The sequence below is a fragment of the Sarcophilus harrisii genome, chromosome 1 (assembly GCF_902635505.1).
Source record: "Sarcophilus harrisii chromosome 1, mSarHar1.11, whole genome shotgun sequence".
Taxonomy (NCBI): Eukaryota; Metazoa; Chordata; class Mammalia; order Dasyuromorphia; family Dasyuridae; genus Sarcophilus; species Sarcophilus harrisii.
The window spans coordinates 499,752,463-499,766,744 of record NC_045426.1 but is presented as its reverse complement, the minus strand read 5'-3'; the positions used below and the strand labels follow the sequence as shown (position 1 = coordinate 499,766,744).

The window sequence follows — 14,282 nt, the reverse complement described above, 5'->3', positions numbered from 1 at the left end:
GGGAAATATTTAATAAAATAAATACAAATAATTTAAAAAAAATAACTGTTTTTTAACCTTTAATTAGGTAGAAACCAGAGTAAATAAGCGCTGATATAAATTAGAAGTGAAGGAACCTTGCTTAATTTTAATGGGCAAATCATTCTTATCTATCATTTTTATCTTATTCTATCTTATCTATCTATCTTATCTACTGGTTTGGTCATAGAAGTGGATCAAGGTAGACAACAGAACTTTTCAGACAAGAAATAAATGGAAAATTATTAATGAAAGATTGAAAACTAAAAATTCCAAATTTCTGTACCTCATTTTGCTTCCATTTATTTTTTCCCCTTAATATCTCATTGAAACTTTAAAAACTGGTAGCCAATCTTGAATTGGGGAAAGTAGAATTTGTTAACATCAATTCTGAGACACAGGGGGGAAATTCACATTTCCTCATAGCTTAGGTAGTGTCAGTGAGAGAGAGTAAAGAAATAATTTAGAGAAGGAACTTTGGGGCTTGACTTTCAAAAATTTCTAAGTTTCTTAGTGTATATTTTTTCACAGAATGTGTTGAGTTAATGAAGAAATTTTAAAAATACCTCAAAAATCATTTAAAAAATTAACTTTTGGCTTTTTTCCAAATGATGAAGGTAGAGATTGAAATGTTAAAATCATTGTTTACTTCAGTCCAAATAAATGAGATCAGCACTACTGGGTTCTCAAGAAACTTTTGTCAGTCCACTACCTATAGAATCTCCATGTTTGGGTGACCTCTTTCACATTTTCTGTCTGCAAAATAACTTAATTGGGCCAAAAGACCCCCAAGGTATATTTGAGTTCTACAAAATTTTATAAATGATTACTTCATATTTTCTAAAATGGAATAGCATCTCTTTCAACATATGAATCATTGAGAAATTTATAATTTCTAAGTGGGCTTCTTGTATGAGCTTGGGCAAGTCATAACTTTCCTGAACCTAAATTTCCTCATCATGTGAGTAGACTGGATGAGATTACTTTCGAGAACTTTTCCAGCTTTAGGGCTATGAGCCTTTCAAGAGCATTAGAAGAAAATAAAATTATTTACAGACATTTATATGGCACTTGAAAGTTGCCAAAATGCTTTCTATATATCATCTCAGTTTAATTTTACAACTCTATGAGATCAATACTATGAGTATTGTTTTTTTTTCCTGTGAGTTTGTATGACGAAACCAAAATTCAGAAAGACTAAGAATTGTTTAATGTCATAACCTAGTGTCAGAGATAGGATTCAAACCAAGCTCTTTCCTAACTACAGATCCAGTTCTCAAAACACCAATCTGTGTTTGCTTCCATCAAATATAATAAAATAAAATCTCTTAGGAATTCAAACACCTTGAGGACAAAGATTTTTTCCCCATTATCTTTGTACCTCTATAACCCATGATCAGGCCATTCACAGAAGAAGCACCTAAGGAATATTATAATTGAAATTATAGTTGTTTTGGAGGGGGTGAAGTGAGGATTGCAGGGGAAATTTAAGTATGTAAGAACAAAAGCTACATATAAAAATTATATGCAATCACATAAATGGAGAGATAATGTTATCCAGGTCTGCACTGGATAGGTGCCTTCAATGTGAACAGTGTCTCAGTGCTTTGATCTCTTTGATCTCTGTTGTGTGACTGTTGAACTATGTTTCAAGTTGAATGATTCAGTATTATGATAGCCTATTTTTTGGGGATATATATATATATGTGTGTGTGTGTGCGCGCATATATACTACTCAAGCATGATCTTGGAACTATATGAACTCCTTAAAATGGCTATTTGATGATCAATAGGTAGATTTAAATAAGTGTCTCTAAGGTCAGACAATTTAAATCAGCTCAAAATATACTTATCAAGATCAAGAGAAAGCAAATATATCTCAGACAGGAATACAAAACTTTCAATCCATTCACTTTTAATGTATTCTGTGAAAGAGAGACAAGGAAAAAAGTCCTATTGCTATTCCTTGAGTATTCTGGGATGATAATCTAGAGGCAGGTAGTGTAAGCATGACTTGTCTTGACAGTAGCAGACTTGGTTTTAAATGATTAGAACATGACCTTGGGCCACTTTGATGGCTCGTGTTGTTGATTTTCAATGCATGTACTACTTATTTGAGAAGGTTGCTGCTAACAAAGTGTCATATTAATGTAATATGAATTTTGTCTTGAGAAATGGAATTTTATCTGGGGGTTAGATTTGCATTTTTGTAACATGCTAGGAATTCTTTCCTTCCTTGCTCTGAAAGTTATCCATCTTATCCCTTCTTTTCTTTCTGTTCCTGGTAGATAGAGTTGGATTGTGAGAGAGGTGATATGGTTGAGAGGTGATATTGTTAGTTTGGTAAACTGCAGGAACTTTGGGGACCCATCACATACAGAGCTAGTCTAAATGCAACTTTGTTAACTCAGAATCATTCCTGAAAGTAAAGTTCTTTGAGTGTAAAAAAGCAAACTCATCCTAAATGTCAGTACATCCACTGGGGCCAAAGACAGCAGGTAATTAGAAGCAATTAGCTGTCCCCCTGCTGGGAGAATAGGCAATTACCTTTTTTTCTCTCTTTCCTTTCCTTTTCTCCTTCCTTTCTCCTCCAGTTGAAACTGTAGTGGTTACTTTTTCCCTTGAGCAGCAACGTACGCTGAGCTGGCACAGAAATGAGGAATGAGCTGAGCTCTGGGGCGATCTCCTCCTCCTCCTCCTGCTGCCGCCGCCGCCGCCCCCAGAGCAGTGCATTGTGGAGGGAACAACGAAAGCCCAGTTAGACTCGTGCTCCTGGCAAGGGTCAAGTCCATCTTACTTCTAAGTTGCTCTGCAGGACAGGAGAGCTGTCCAAGGTGCTGCCCGTCCCCTGTCCCAGACATTCTTCTCTGCGCTCTCATCTCCCTACGTTCACTGGCTTTCTGGTCTTCCCAGATCCCACCCCCTCTGCCTTTACAGCTTGCCCTTTCTCTTCCCCTCACCTTCTGGGTGTCGCTTGTTCTCCACCTTGGGGTATTCGCTGCAGGAGGAGATCATGGTGTTTGCTCCAGGTAATGTTACCCTCCTTTCCTCTTCAGTCACCTAGTGGTCAGACTTGGATTGGGGTAGGGAGGAGGAGGGGGGGAAAAGAGGCCTCTCTGGCCCATCCTTTATAGTAGTGTTATTCTCATGCACCTCTTCCTCTCTTCTTTAATAATGTTTTGGGATCCCTTCCACTCTGAAATATGCAGTAGCAACAGAAGCAACAACCTAGCTGTTGACTTTCAGAGCGTTTTCTCTTTGGGTTACTTTACACTCATATGAGTCCAGGCACCTTGAAAATGGGAACTTTGCCAGGACATCGGTTACCTGAATGATGGGGTGATTGGTTGGAGTTCAGAGATGCAGGCTTCCGCTGCTTCTATCTGTATCTTGGAGGACTGTTGAAGTGGCAGGGGCTCCTTGGGGAAGTCTGGAAACGAGGACCCCGAAGGTTTGGGGGTGGGAATGGAGAGTCTGAGAGGAGAAAGGTAGACGAAAAGGGTGGTTCAAAGGCATAAGATTTGTAAAGGAGCCGAACCTGAACTCTGGTTAGAGGTTGATGTAGCTGCTGCGGCGACTGGCGACTGCTACTGCGGCGAGATGGGTGCTTTGAGAGAGGTGACTGAAAGGAAATCATTTTGCTTCTATAAGAGGCGAAGGATGGTTGACCAAAGATTCTGTCATTGGAGAAGGTCCAGTACTAGGTGTAAGTGTGTGTGTGTGTGTGTGTGTGTGTGTGTGTGTGTGTGTATGCTGGCTCACGTTCGTTCGCCCGCTTGCTGATTCGACTGCTATACCCTGGCTGTGCATCAGCTGGTTAAAGATTGGATTGGGTGGGGAGCAAGGGTGGAAAATTTCGACTTCTACAGTTATGTATATGCTGTGTAGTCAGTTAAATCTTTTACACGGGGCCCTATAATTAGTTACATTATTTAAGGAAATTGTTAAAAAGATCCATAGAATAGAGAAGACAAACTTTGGCTTTTTTTTTATTTGAAAAGGCAGTTTATATTTTCTGTAGTCATTCATACCTAGAGCCTTGAATTAACCAATAGGGGAGGAAAAGAAAGGAAGAGAAGCCATGTCTTTAACTAGAAGACAGATCGAGGTTGTAAAAAACCAAATCAAGTGAAACCAGAATTGAACTGCAAAACTTTGGAGTGGTGTGTAAGTATGACTATGGGATTTCCCAAGAAGTTTTAACAGGGATCTGATTAAGGGTCATAGATCTCTATTGTCTGCAATTAATCTTGTTTAGCTATGGACCTTGAAAGGTTTCTGGAAAGTTTAGTTTGGTCTAATCCGGAGTTCTCTATCCCATGTGTCCCAAAGGACTCAGTATCTTCCACATCAAATCATAAAGCCCAAATAGGGACAAATGAAGAGAGAGTAAAGACACTGATCTGAGAGCAGTGAGAAAGTTTATGTTAGACTTTTACTGTGTCATTTGAGCTAGAGGGTAGCTGTTTAGCAAGAAGGCTGCCTGGAAGCCATCAATCTCTCATATTCTAAGAGAGAACATGTTTCCAGATATCAGTGACTCATTTGATCTCAAGATTAGGCAGCTTTTGAAAGTCAAGATCATAAATATAGAGTTAGAATGAACTTTTCAGGTCATCTAATACAATTCATATTTCATCAGAGAGGACATTGAGAACCAGAGAGGTAACTTGCTTCAAGTTACATGAGAAGCAAATGGCAGGACTGGAATTTGAAAGCTTGGTTCTTTGACTCCAAATCCAATATTCTTTTCCATGCACCACGAGGAGCAGAATTTTGAAATAGAAAGTTTGTAACCACTCAAAGACTTGTTAAAAACAATCACCCCCCTGCAATTTGGATTTCACTTACCAGTTTTCCAGTTTCTTTTATTTAGGAAAAAGGGATTAGTATGAGCCAACCCAGAAATAGTAGGTATAAGTGGGAAAAAGGGTTGAAATGTGTTTATAAAGAACTGTTTACCCAGTGGAAATCAAATTGCTTTTTTGTTGTTATTGTTGTTGGGTCAGTTTACCTTTGATTCAAAAATTACTTAAATAACATAACATAACAAAGAGTCTCAATGTAGGATAAAGGATGAGAGGTGTGTAATTGGATAATAGAAAAAAATGAAATGAGATTCAGGGGTTTATAGACTAGGCTTTCCTAATAATTATTGGTGGGCAAGTTCTTTCACTTTTCTGGGTCTCACTTTCTTTATCTGCATTAGAAGAAGGTTGATTTAGAGAATTGTTAGTCTCCTTCAGCTCTAATACTGTTACTTAACTGGTCTAACCATTCCTCATATACCGAGTCCATGTCCTGTCTCAATCCTTTTGCATGGGTTATCTGACATTCCTGGAATATATCATCTTTTCCTTTCCCTCCTGTGTCTACAATTCAGGACACAGAGCCAAGGTAGGACTAACAGAGGTGAGATGGAAGTCCGTGCTTTGAAATAGTGTAGTGCTGCCATTGGACTCAAGCTACAACACTGAGCTGAACAATACAGAAACTGCCTTGAGGTCTAACTGTCCTTTGAGAAGGGAAAATGTCTAGCTTCCTTCAGGTTTTAATTGAAATGCTACCTCCTATATCAGACCTTTTTTTTATTAGTGCTCTCTCTAAAATTGCTGTTTTTATTTGTATCTCTTGATCTAAATATGTATTCTTCCCCATCTTAATAATGTAAATTTCTTGAGCATAGCATCTTTAATTTTTAGCCTCAGTACTTACACCTAGCAGTTCTTGACACATATATGCTTAAAAATGCTTGTTGGATCAAACTGTAATCCAGTACTGTGTCAATGTTATACTTTCCAATATAGATTTTGTTTATGATTAAACAAAGAAGCAAGTTGTATAGTTGAACTGTGCCAGACTTTCAGCAGTGTGATATCTGTTATCCTGGTGTTTTGAGCAGACTCAAAAAGGCTAGCTATTTCAAATTGATTATTTCTTTCTACTCCCCACTTAAAACTTTAAGAGGGAAGTAAATGTAGGTGTGTGTTAAGATGATTGCTCAAAAATTAATGAAAGGGTGTTAAACACTACAAGATCAATAGGGTAATAAATTAACAATGAGCTATTCACAAAGTTCAGTGGCTATTGAACTATTCAGAGCAACACTGAAAATTTGTTTTAAAGGGGGAATTTAGAGTCTAGATTTCTGTATACCTGGATCTTGCTTTGCCTCTTCTGACCTGAGTTATCTTGAATGAAAGTCTTTGTTTTCATTTGACTCATTACTCACCTCAAAGTGGTTGGTAAAAAACAAGTCATAAGCTGAAAAGCAAATAGCAGATATCATTAAAGTGTAATGGAACAGGGAGGAAAAGATTCAATGTAAAGTAGTGAAAAGAATCCTCCACAATCTTCTCTTTCACACATTATAAAAAAATCAAATCAAACAACAACAAAAAACAAAACAAGAAAAACAAACCCAATGTATAATAATATTATATATCTGTCATAGGAGTATGATATCTTAAGAGGCTGAGTGATGACAATAATAATTTCTAATGTGTAATTTAGGAGGATTCTTATCTTGAGTATTGCAAATATTAAGTCTATTAAAATAGAAACTATCTAATATCTGTTACATACTTGGGATGTTTTGAGTAGGACTTGTATTATTGTGTGTGATGTGTTTATGCATTTTACTACCTCTTTTAGATTGTAAGATATATGACGTAAGACATATGTAAGACATAAGACATTACATCTTATGCAAACTTTGTACTCTCCCACCAATGCCCTGTACACAGTATGTTTGAATAAATGCTAGTTGAATTGAAATGAATTGTATGATGGCTAAAGATGCACCCAATCTTAAAAGTCTATGATTCTGTAATTTATCCCCAGCATTAATATACTCCTATGGGTTTTCAATAAATATTCATTGACTGACAAATGGATTGTTTCAAATTATTGAGTTTGCATCTATGCTAATATAATTCCTTGGTATGGGAAAGAATTTTCTACCAAAGAAGAAACAGAAAGAAATTTATATTGTTTTCAAATCAGACAAGTCAATGTAACAGAAAACTTTTTATAGAGGAATAAAAATAGTGCAATTGTAAGTAATTACTCGGCTATCACTTCCTCCCCCTTGTCACTGTGAACATTTAGCATTGGTCCCATCAGAGACAACTGTCAAAAAGGCTTAGAAGAATGTCTTATTTATCTGAAGGCAGCTATAGTTTTTCTTTATTTATATGCATGGCTTACCAATTCCTAGGAGATCAATGGATGAATAAATAACTGCTGCACACTGGTTCAAGGCACGGTTTACAATCTGTCAACCCAAATGCATTTCCTGTTAAGAGGGAATTTTAAAAGGTAGACTGAATTTGGTCCTAGTAGCCTAGATTCTCTCCTTTTGCATTACTGAATATTCAAAAGACCCCTCATTACTTATAACTAGACACTACTTCATCTTGAAACATACAGGAAGAGTAACTTCCATGTTAATAATTAAGCTAGATTTTGGCCAAAAAATATGAACATGTAATGGGCAGGCCATTATTGGAATAGTTCCATCCAGCCTCAGAGCTTTTAAATTTGGAAACCATTATTAAAAGAATAGATACCAAATGCACATGGCATTGCTACATTGAAATCAGAAATAGATCAAACAAAATGGATTATTTGGAGAGAGTTGGTTCTTTCCAAAAGATCACAGATAAAGATAGAAGGTATCTCAGAGGTTATGTGTTCACTTTTCTTTTATTTTAAAGATGAAGCGACTCTGGTTCAAAGAATCAAGATTATTCCTCTAGTAAATGACAAACACAGTGTTATCTGACTCTAAATCCATCATTCTTCCTATTATGTCATGGTTGCAGTTTAACGGGCCACATTTTTCTCCTCTGGATTTGGAATAAACATAAACCTCTTCTTTAGAACCATAAAAAGCACTGAGTTCTCCCTTCATCTTCTTCTATGAACTTCCTCCCACTAGTCTTCACTTAAAGTGACATAGCACCTACAAGTATTCAAGTAAGAGATCATGAACTGCTTCAAAATGCCCATAAGGGTTCCTGAGAAAGTCCACAGCTGATTTTGTCCTTGAATTATTTTTCTGCAAATTCCAAGGCAACCTCCCCTGTGCTGGCTCGGAGGAACCTGAAATAGTTACAGGAACATTTGTTTCCCACTGGCTAAGGTGCACTACATGTCTTTTAACAATGGGAATACTTAAAAGTGTATGTGTTTTCTGCTTGTGTTCATATGACCTCCAACTTACATCACCTGTTTTGGAAAAAGTGTCATACCTATTCCTTCTTGTGAGATTAGGAAAGACTTTCCTTAGTCTTTTATTGTATCACTTTTATGGTGCATTTATAAAGCTTTACAGCTAATGGTATGAAGAATGAAATGATGATAAAGCAGATGTCTGAGTGTATCCTGGGATGAATAAGTTATGAATCATGGAAAGTCACAATTGAAAGGCTAGCATATGCATGCTTAAAAGCAGATGGCTTCCTCATGGAGCTAAATAGTCCCAATCTTGTTTAAATTTAAAAGGTCTGATGATGACATAAAAGCATCTACTATCCATACTTTTAAGCAGGTGAGGCTAAAGCCTTCATTTCAAAGTATCACTAGTGTTTGGATATTGTAGAAAAGTGACAAGATTTACTTGCAAAATATCAAGGGCTATATAGGAAGAGCCCTGGTCTATGACTCAGGGAGAAGCTGGAGCCTTTGTCTGAATCTAATATTGATATGCTGCATGACATTGGGTAAATCAATTTCTTGGCCTTTCAGTGTACTTTCTTATCAGTTAGTTGCTTTTATTTTGCTTTGAAATTTAGCATTTTTGTATTTTGAAAAAAAATCCTTATTTTCTTTAAGAAGAGAAGAGTAGTTGCAAAACTAAATATTTAAGTATCATAAATGGTAAAATTTCATGTCTCCACTTAAAAAATGGATGGGTCTTCTGTTTTTTTTTTTTTTGAGCAATAAAAATGGTGCCCACTATGCACCAGCTACACCCATGGTCCCAACTAAAAATGCAATAATTCTAAATTATTCTGTAGTAGTCAATGTTTTGGTCACCTCTCATAAACTCAGTAAAATGTGACTGTCTGGCATTTGGGCAGAAGGTCTTCATGGGACACAGCTTTTTGTTGTTGTTGCCAGGCAGCAGTAGTTAATTTTATTTCCTTAGAATTTATTTCTGACATTTGTTATCTGACACTTCTGCCTTCCTATTTAATTTTATTTTTTGTGGGATTTTAAAATATGAACTTGTTTATTATGATGTTGTAGACATAATTTTAATCCATCTAAATCAGAGAATTTAGAAATGCATTTTCAATAAATGTAATTACTATATTATTCATGCCTCAAAATAAGTAAATTTACACTTGATCAGGCCATAATCATGTCAATAAATAATTATTATTTCTTTCCTAAAGTGACCATTTCCTAATAGGATTGCATTAATATAGCTCATTTAATATATATTTATCTTCTGTCAGTCATATTTTCTCCTTTTTCACAAGTAAATGCTAACTAAGAAGTCATATTAGACTATAAATTTCTGTCCTGAATATTGATACTTATATTTGTAGTCAAAAGATTTAGGCTAAAATTTTGGTTCTTCTATTCTGTTTATATATAATCATTTATCCTTTCTAGGCCTCAGTTTCCATATGTGTAAAATGAAAGGATTCCTTGTGGTAAAATGGAAAGTGTCCTGGATTTGGAGTCAGAGAATTTTGGTTTAATTCTTGGATTTGCCCTTTACTAGACTCTGTTTTCTCATCAATAAAAGTAGGGAGTTCACCCTAGGAGGTTCCGGATTCAGCACCCTATAAGATCCCTTCCAGTTCTAATTCTATGAATCTGTTGTTCTTCAAGCTGTACAATCCCAGGATGCTTTGGTCTTCTATTCATTCACCACAGATGATTAAAATTATATTGGAGAGTTAGGAGCTAATATTGCTGTGTACCTTGTCTTACTAATGGAAGAATAAGGAATGAGGAAAAGTGACAAAGTGAGTAGTGGTGATTTTAGGAATGCTTGAGAGCTGTTGAAAAATAAGGAGTGAAGGAAAGTTGTAATAACAAGTGAGTGACAAAAGTAGCAATAGCAATAGTGATAATATGAGGAATTTCTGGGAGTCAGAGAAGAATTTAAGTGTGTTTGGGAGTCTGGCATTGAGCACTTGGGGTTTTACTTAATTTACTTGGATTTTACTTAACTTTGCTTTTATTCATTGCAAAAAAAAATGGTGAATTATTATGTCCCTGCAGTAGCAATATCTCCTGTCAGGTTAGGGGGCAAGATTTCCAGAGGAGTTTCAGAGCATGCCAGGATGATGTGAAGAATTATATTCAAAGAACATAAATGTGGGAATTTCATTAAGTATCCAATTCATAGTTGGGCACAACAAGCTACAGGTAGTATGAATTCATTAGGCTGTTTTTTTTTTAAATTTTAATTCAATAGGGTGGGGGTTAGAATCATTCAAATTGACTAATTGGTTCATGGATGCCCTTTTTGATTATGATATAATAGAATTAGGTTGGGAGTATTGCCCTAGTTTGGTAAGACATTTCCTTCCAAATTCCTAGTTCAGAGTATCATTGAGATAACAAGAAGTGAACCCTGATTATTATTATGCTATTTTAAAAAAGAAACTTCCTAATGTTGAATGTTAGATGACAGTGTAGAGATGAGAATATTCTTCAAACAATCACTGAGTCTAGGCATGAATGGGAAAATATTTCTACCATATTTTTCCTTGGGGCTATCCTTATGGATTTCTCAACTTCCTCCTTGAATCTTCTTTGGATCTAACAACATAGAGAATATAGTGCTGGGCAGGAAGTTTCAATATATGCAAAATGGGGTATTAGATTCTCATTTTCATTGTAGATTTTCATATTTTCATTTGCATCTTTTTTCTTGGAGGAGGTGGGAATCACAGGCTTTAGAACTGGTAAGAAATTTAGAGATCATCTTATCCACCACTCTAGTGAAGGCCCTCATCACCTCACAGATGAATTATTTCAAGAGCCTGCTTGTGGATCTTCTTTCACAAATCTTTCCCAACTCCAACAAATACTCTATTCTACTACTAAAGTGATTTTTCTTAAAGTATTGTTCCAATCATGTTAATAAATTTGATTAACTTCCTATTTCACTCGGGATCATATACAAAATGTTCTGTTTGGCATTCAAAGTATTTTATAACCTAAGCTCTTCCTTCTTTTCTAGTCTTCTTACATCATCCTCTCCACTATGCACTCTTCAATCCAATAACACTGGCTTTCTAGGTGTTCATTGAACAGATAACACTAACATTTTCTCTGATATTCCTCATTCCTGGAAGGCTTCCCCTCCTTTGTTCTGGCTATTGGCTTACCTGGCTTCATTTAAGTACTAATTAAAATCCTCTAAGTTTTCTCCAAACCTTCTTAATTCCAGTAACTCCTCTTTGTTAATTATCTGCAATTTATATTGTACATCGCTCTCTTTGTATATATCTGTTCGTCCATTCTCTCTCTCAATAGGCTATAAACTCCTTGAATACAGAGACTGTCTTTTGCCTCTTTTTGACTCTCCAACACTTAGCACAGTGTCTGAAATATAGGCACTTAATAAATGTTTATTGATTGATTGACCCAATTTTCTCATTTAAAAAATGAGGAGCCAGTGGCCCAGAAAAGCTAAGTGATTTGCCTAACATCACAATTAAGATCACTAAGTAGTAGAGTAGGGGTTTGACCCCACCCTCTGACTCCTGAGCCAGCACTCTTCCTACTATCCCCTATTAGTTTTGATTATCATAAAGATAGCATATGGGTTCTTTAGAAGTAATGTAGCTGGCCTCTAAAGAGGCCAGGAAGACTTGGATTCAGGTCTCACAGCCTTTCTGTGCTCTAGATAACTCTCTAAGATTGTAAATTGAAAGAAAAAGATGCTGAACTGAATGAGTAGAGGAAGTTTCCTTAACAAAAAGTTCCCTATACCATTGAAATCTCAGGTCCAATAGCCAACTTTTTCTGTATGCATTCATAATGCAGAGAACTTCTACCATATTTTGGGGAGGTACAGAACAAAATAAACCCTCTGAGAAAAGATCTTCCCCTCTGCCTCCAAGAGCTCAAGGATAAATGCTATTGTTGAACTTCAAAAGTTTGTTTTCTTCTCTTTCCAGATACCACAATCCTTACCATGCATGGGGCTTCATTACATCTATATAGGATTATACTCCCAGTTTCCATGTGGGGTGGGTCAGCACCAGAGATTTTGGGAAGGCTTGGCTTTGGGGTGAATAAGAAAAGGTTTTAGTAAAAGAATCAAAGGAGGTTAAAGTGCTTGTCATGACAGGGGCTACGAAAGGAAAACAACAACAAAAAGCAATAAAGAAAAATCAAAATTCACAGGAGAAAAAGTAGAAAAAACAAAAATATTAGGATGATAGTTATTGGTTTATAGGATATTAAAGAGAGATTAAATCCTAATTCTCACAGATTTTCTTGATCTGGATATATCAATGGCTATGCTAGCCCTTTCTATCTCCTTTAATGAGTATAGCTGATAAAGGTTGTGGTTGCTGTTCTTCATTTTCTAAGAGGACTAAAATGACAAAATTACATTGGGATCAATATATAATGTATCTATCTGTTGCTAATCAGACCAGTACCAACTTGGAAAGCTCCACCACAGATTGGATCTTTAAATTTGTGCCTCTCATGTTTCTTTTAAGTATTGAAATTCTTCTTTGCTCATAGAACATAGTGACTTCTTTGATTTGTGAACACCAAGGTGGGTGGGTTTTCCACCAGTGTTTCCAATATCTCATAACCAATTCCTTAAGAGACCTTAAGAGTAGTCTTGTATTGCTTCTTCTGATCTCCATGTGTGAGCACTTGCCTGGTCCTTGGCAAAATAGTCTTTTAGGCAACTATACTTTTGGCATTTAAATAACATGACCAGCCCATCAGAGTTGAGCTCTCTGTAGTAGAGTTCGAATGTTTGGCAGTTCAGCTCAAAAGTGGATCTCATTGTTGACAGGGGTGAACCCTGAAACCATGACCCCTTTAATCTGTAAAAGAAGAGAGATTTGGGATCTCAGGCTCTCCCCTGGGAGAAGCATACCTTTCCCTTGACAACACCCAGTTTAGTGGTCTCATTCTGTTGGAGATCTTGGCTTGATATTCCTATTGATAAATAATCTCTTTTCAACTGAAAATCTAAGCCCTGGGCGGTGATAACATTGAAGGAATCTCATTCAATTTTGAATGGAAGCCCAAACCTCAGACTGCTAATAAAAGACAATTCTGAACTCCAAATCTTTGCAGAGGTAGGAAATAGGATTATGCTTGCCACGGAAGCTCTTTTCTTGGCAAAGCTGTTCTACCAGAACTTTTACCCACTGCGAAAATATTCTCTTCTCAGTGTTAACCCTTGTAATTTCCCTGACAGGATCTTACCTACTAAGAAATCTGTCTTCCTAGCAAAGCTGGCTTTTCAGTGCCAATAAAATTCCCTTTTGCCTCAGATTTTTGGTTTTGCAAATTCTTTCACGTTGGATTTGTGCTGACCAGAGGGGATTCCCCACTTCAATTCTCATACCTCTTCACTACCACTAGCACTGCATCAGTGTCTGGTACCTTAAATTAGAAGGTGATCTTCAGAATCTTCCCAAGACTATTCAAATGTCAGCAATTCAGCTTCCTGCCATAGTGGTGGTAGACTGTCTAGGTTTCATAAGCATACAACAATAAGTTCATCATAACAGCTCTGTAGACCTTCAATCTGGCAGACAATCAAATACTTCTTGTCTCCCTCACTTTCCACTAGAGCCTCCAAAACATGAACTAGCTCTTACAACATGTGTTTCAACCTCATCATCTATATGTACATCCTTGGAAAGCATACTTCCGAGCAAGTGAAATTTTCCAAGCATTCAAAATTTCTCCATTTGTTATAACCAAAAAGTCCACATATGAATGGTGTGGTGGTAACTGGTGGAGAGCATAATTTTTCTTGGTGTTAATTGCTGAAGCAAAATGAGCAGAAACAGCAGAAGATTGATCCATATTTTGTTGCATCTCAGATTCAAAGGCTGAATTGAATACATAATCATTTGCAAAGAAAAAAAAAATCACGCACTAACTCTCTTTCCACTTTAATCTTGGCTTGTAGTCTTTTCAATTTAAATAATTTGCCATCAATGCAGTGGCTCACCTTGATGTGTACATTCCCATTGAAAACATTTGATAACATTTCTGAAAACATCATGTTAAAAAGCATGGGAGCA

The 14,282-nt window shown here is 36.4% G+C and overlaps 1 protein-coding gene across 1 annotated transcript in view; it reads left to right on the top strand.

Annotated features, from left to right (window-relative positions):
* The first annotated feature begins 2,995 nt into the window (after nucleotides 1–2,995).
* Nucleotides 2,996–14,282, top strand: part of AKAIN1 (A-kinase anchor inhibitor 1) — a 69,554-nt gene continuing 58,267 nt past the window's right edge. Inside the window, exon 1 of the mRNA XM_031946597.1 lies at nucleotides 2,996–3,047. Coding sequence (XP_031802457.1) covers nucleotides 3,032–3,047 — 16 coding nt within the window. The 5' untranslated portion in view covers nucleotides 2,996–3,031. The remainder of the gene's footprint in view (nucleotides 3,048–14,282) is intronic.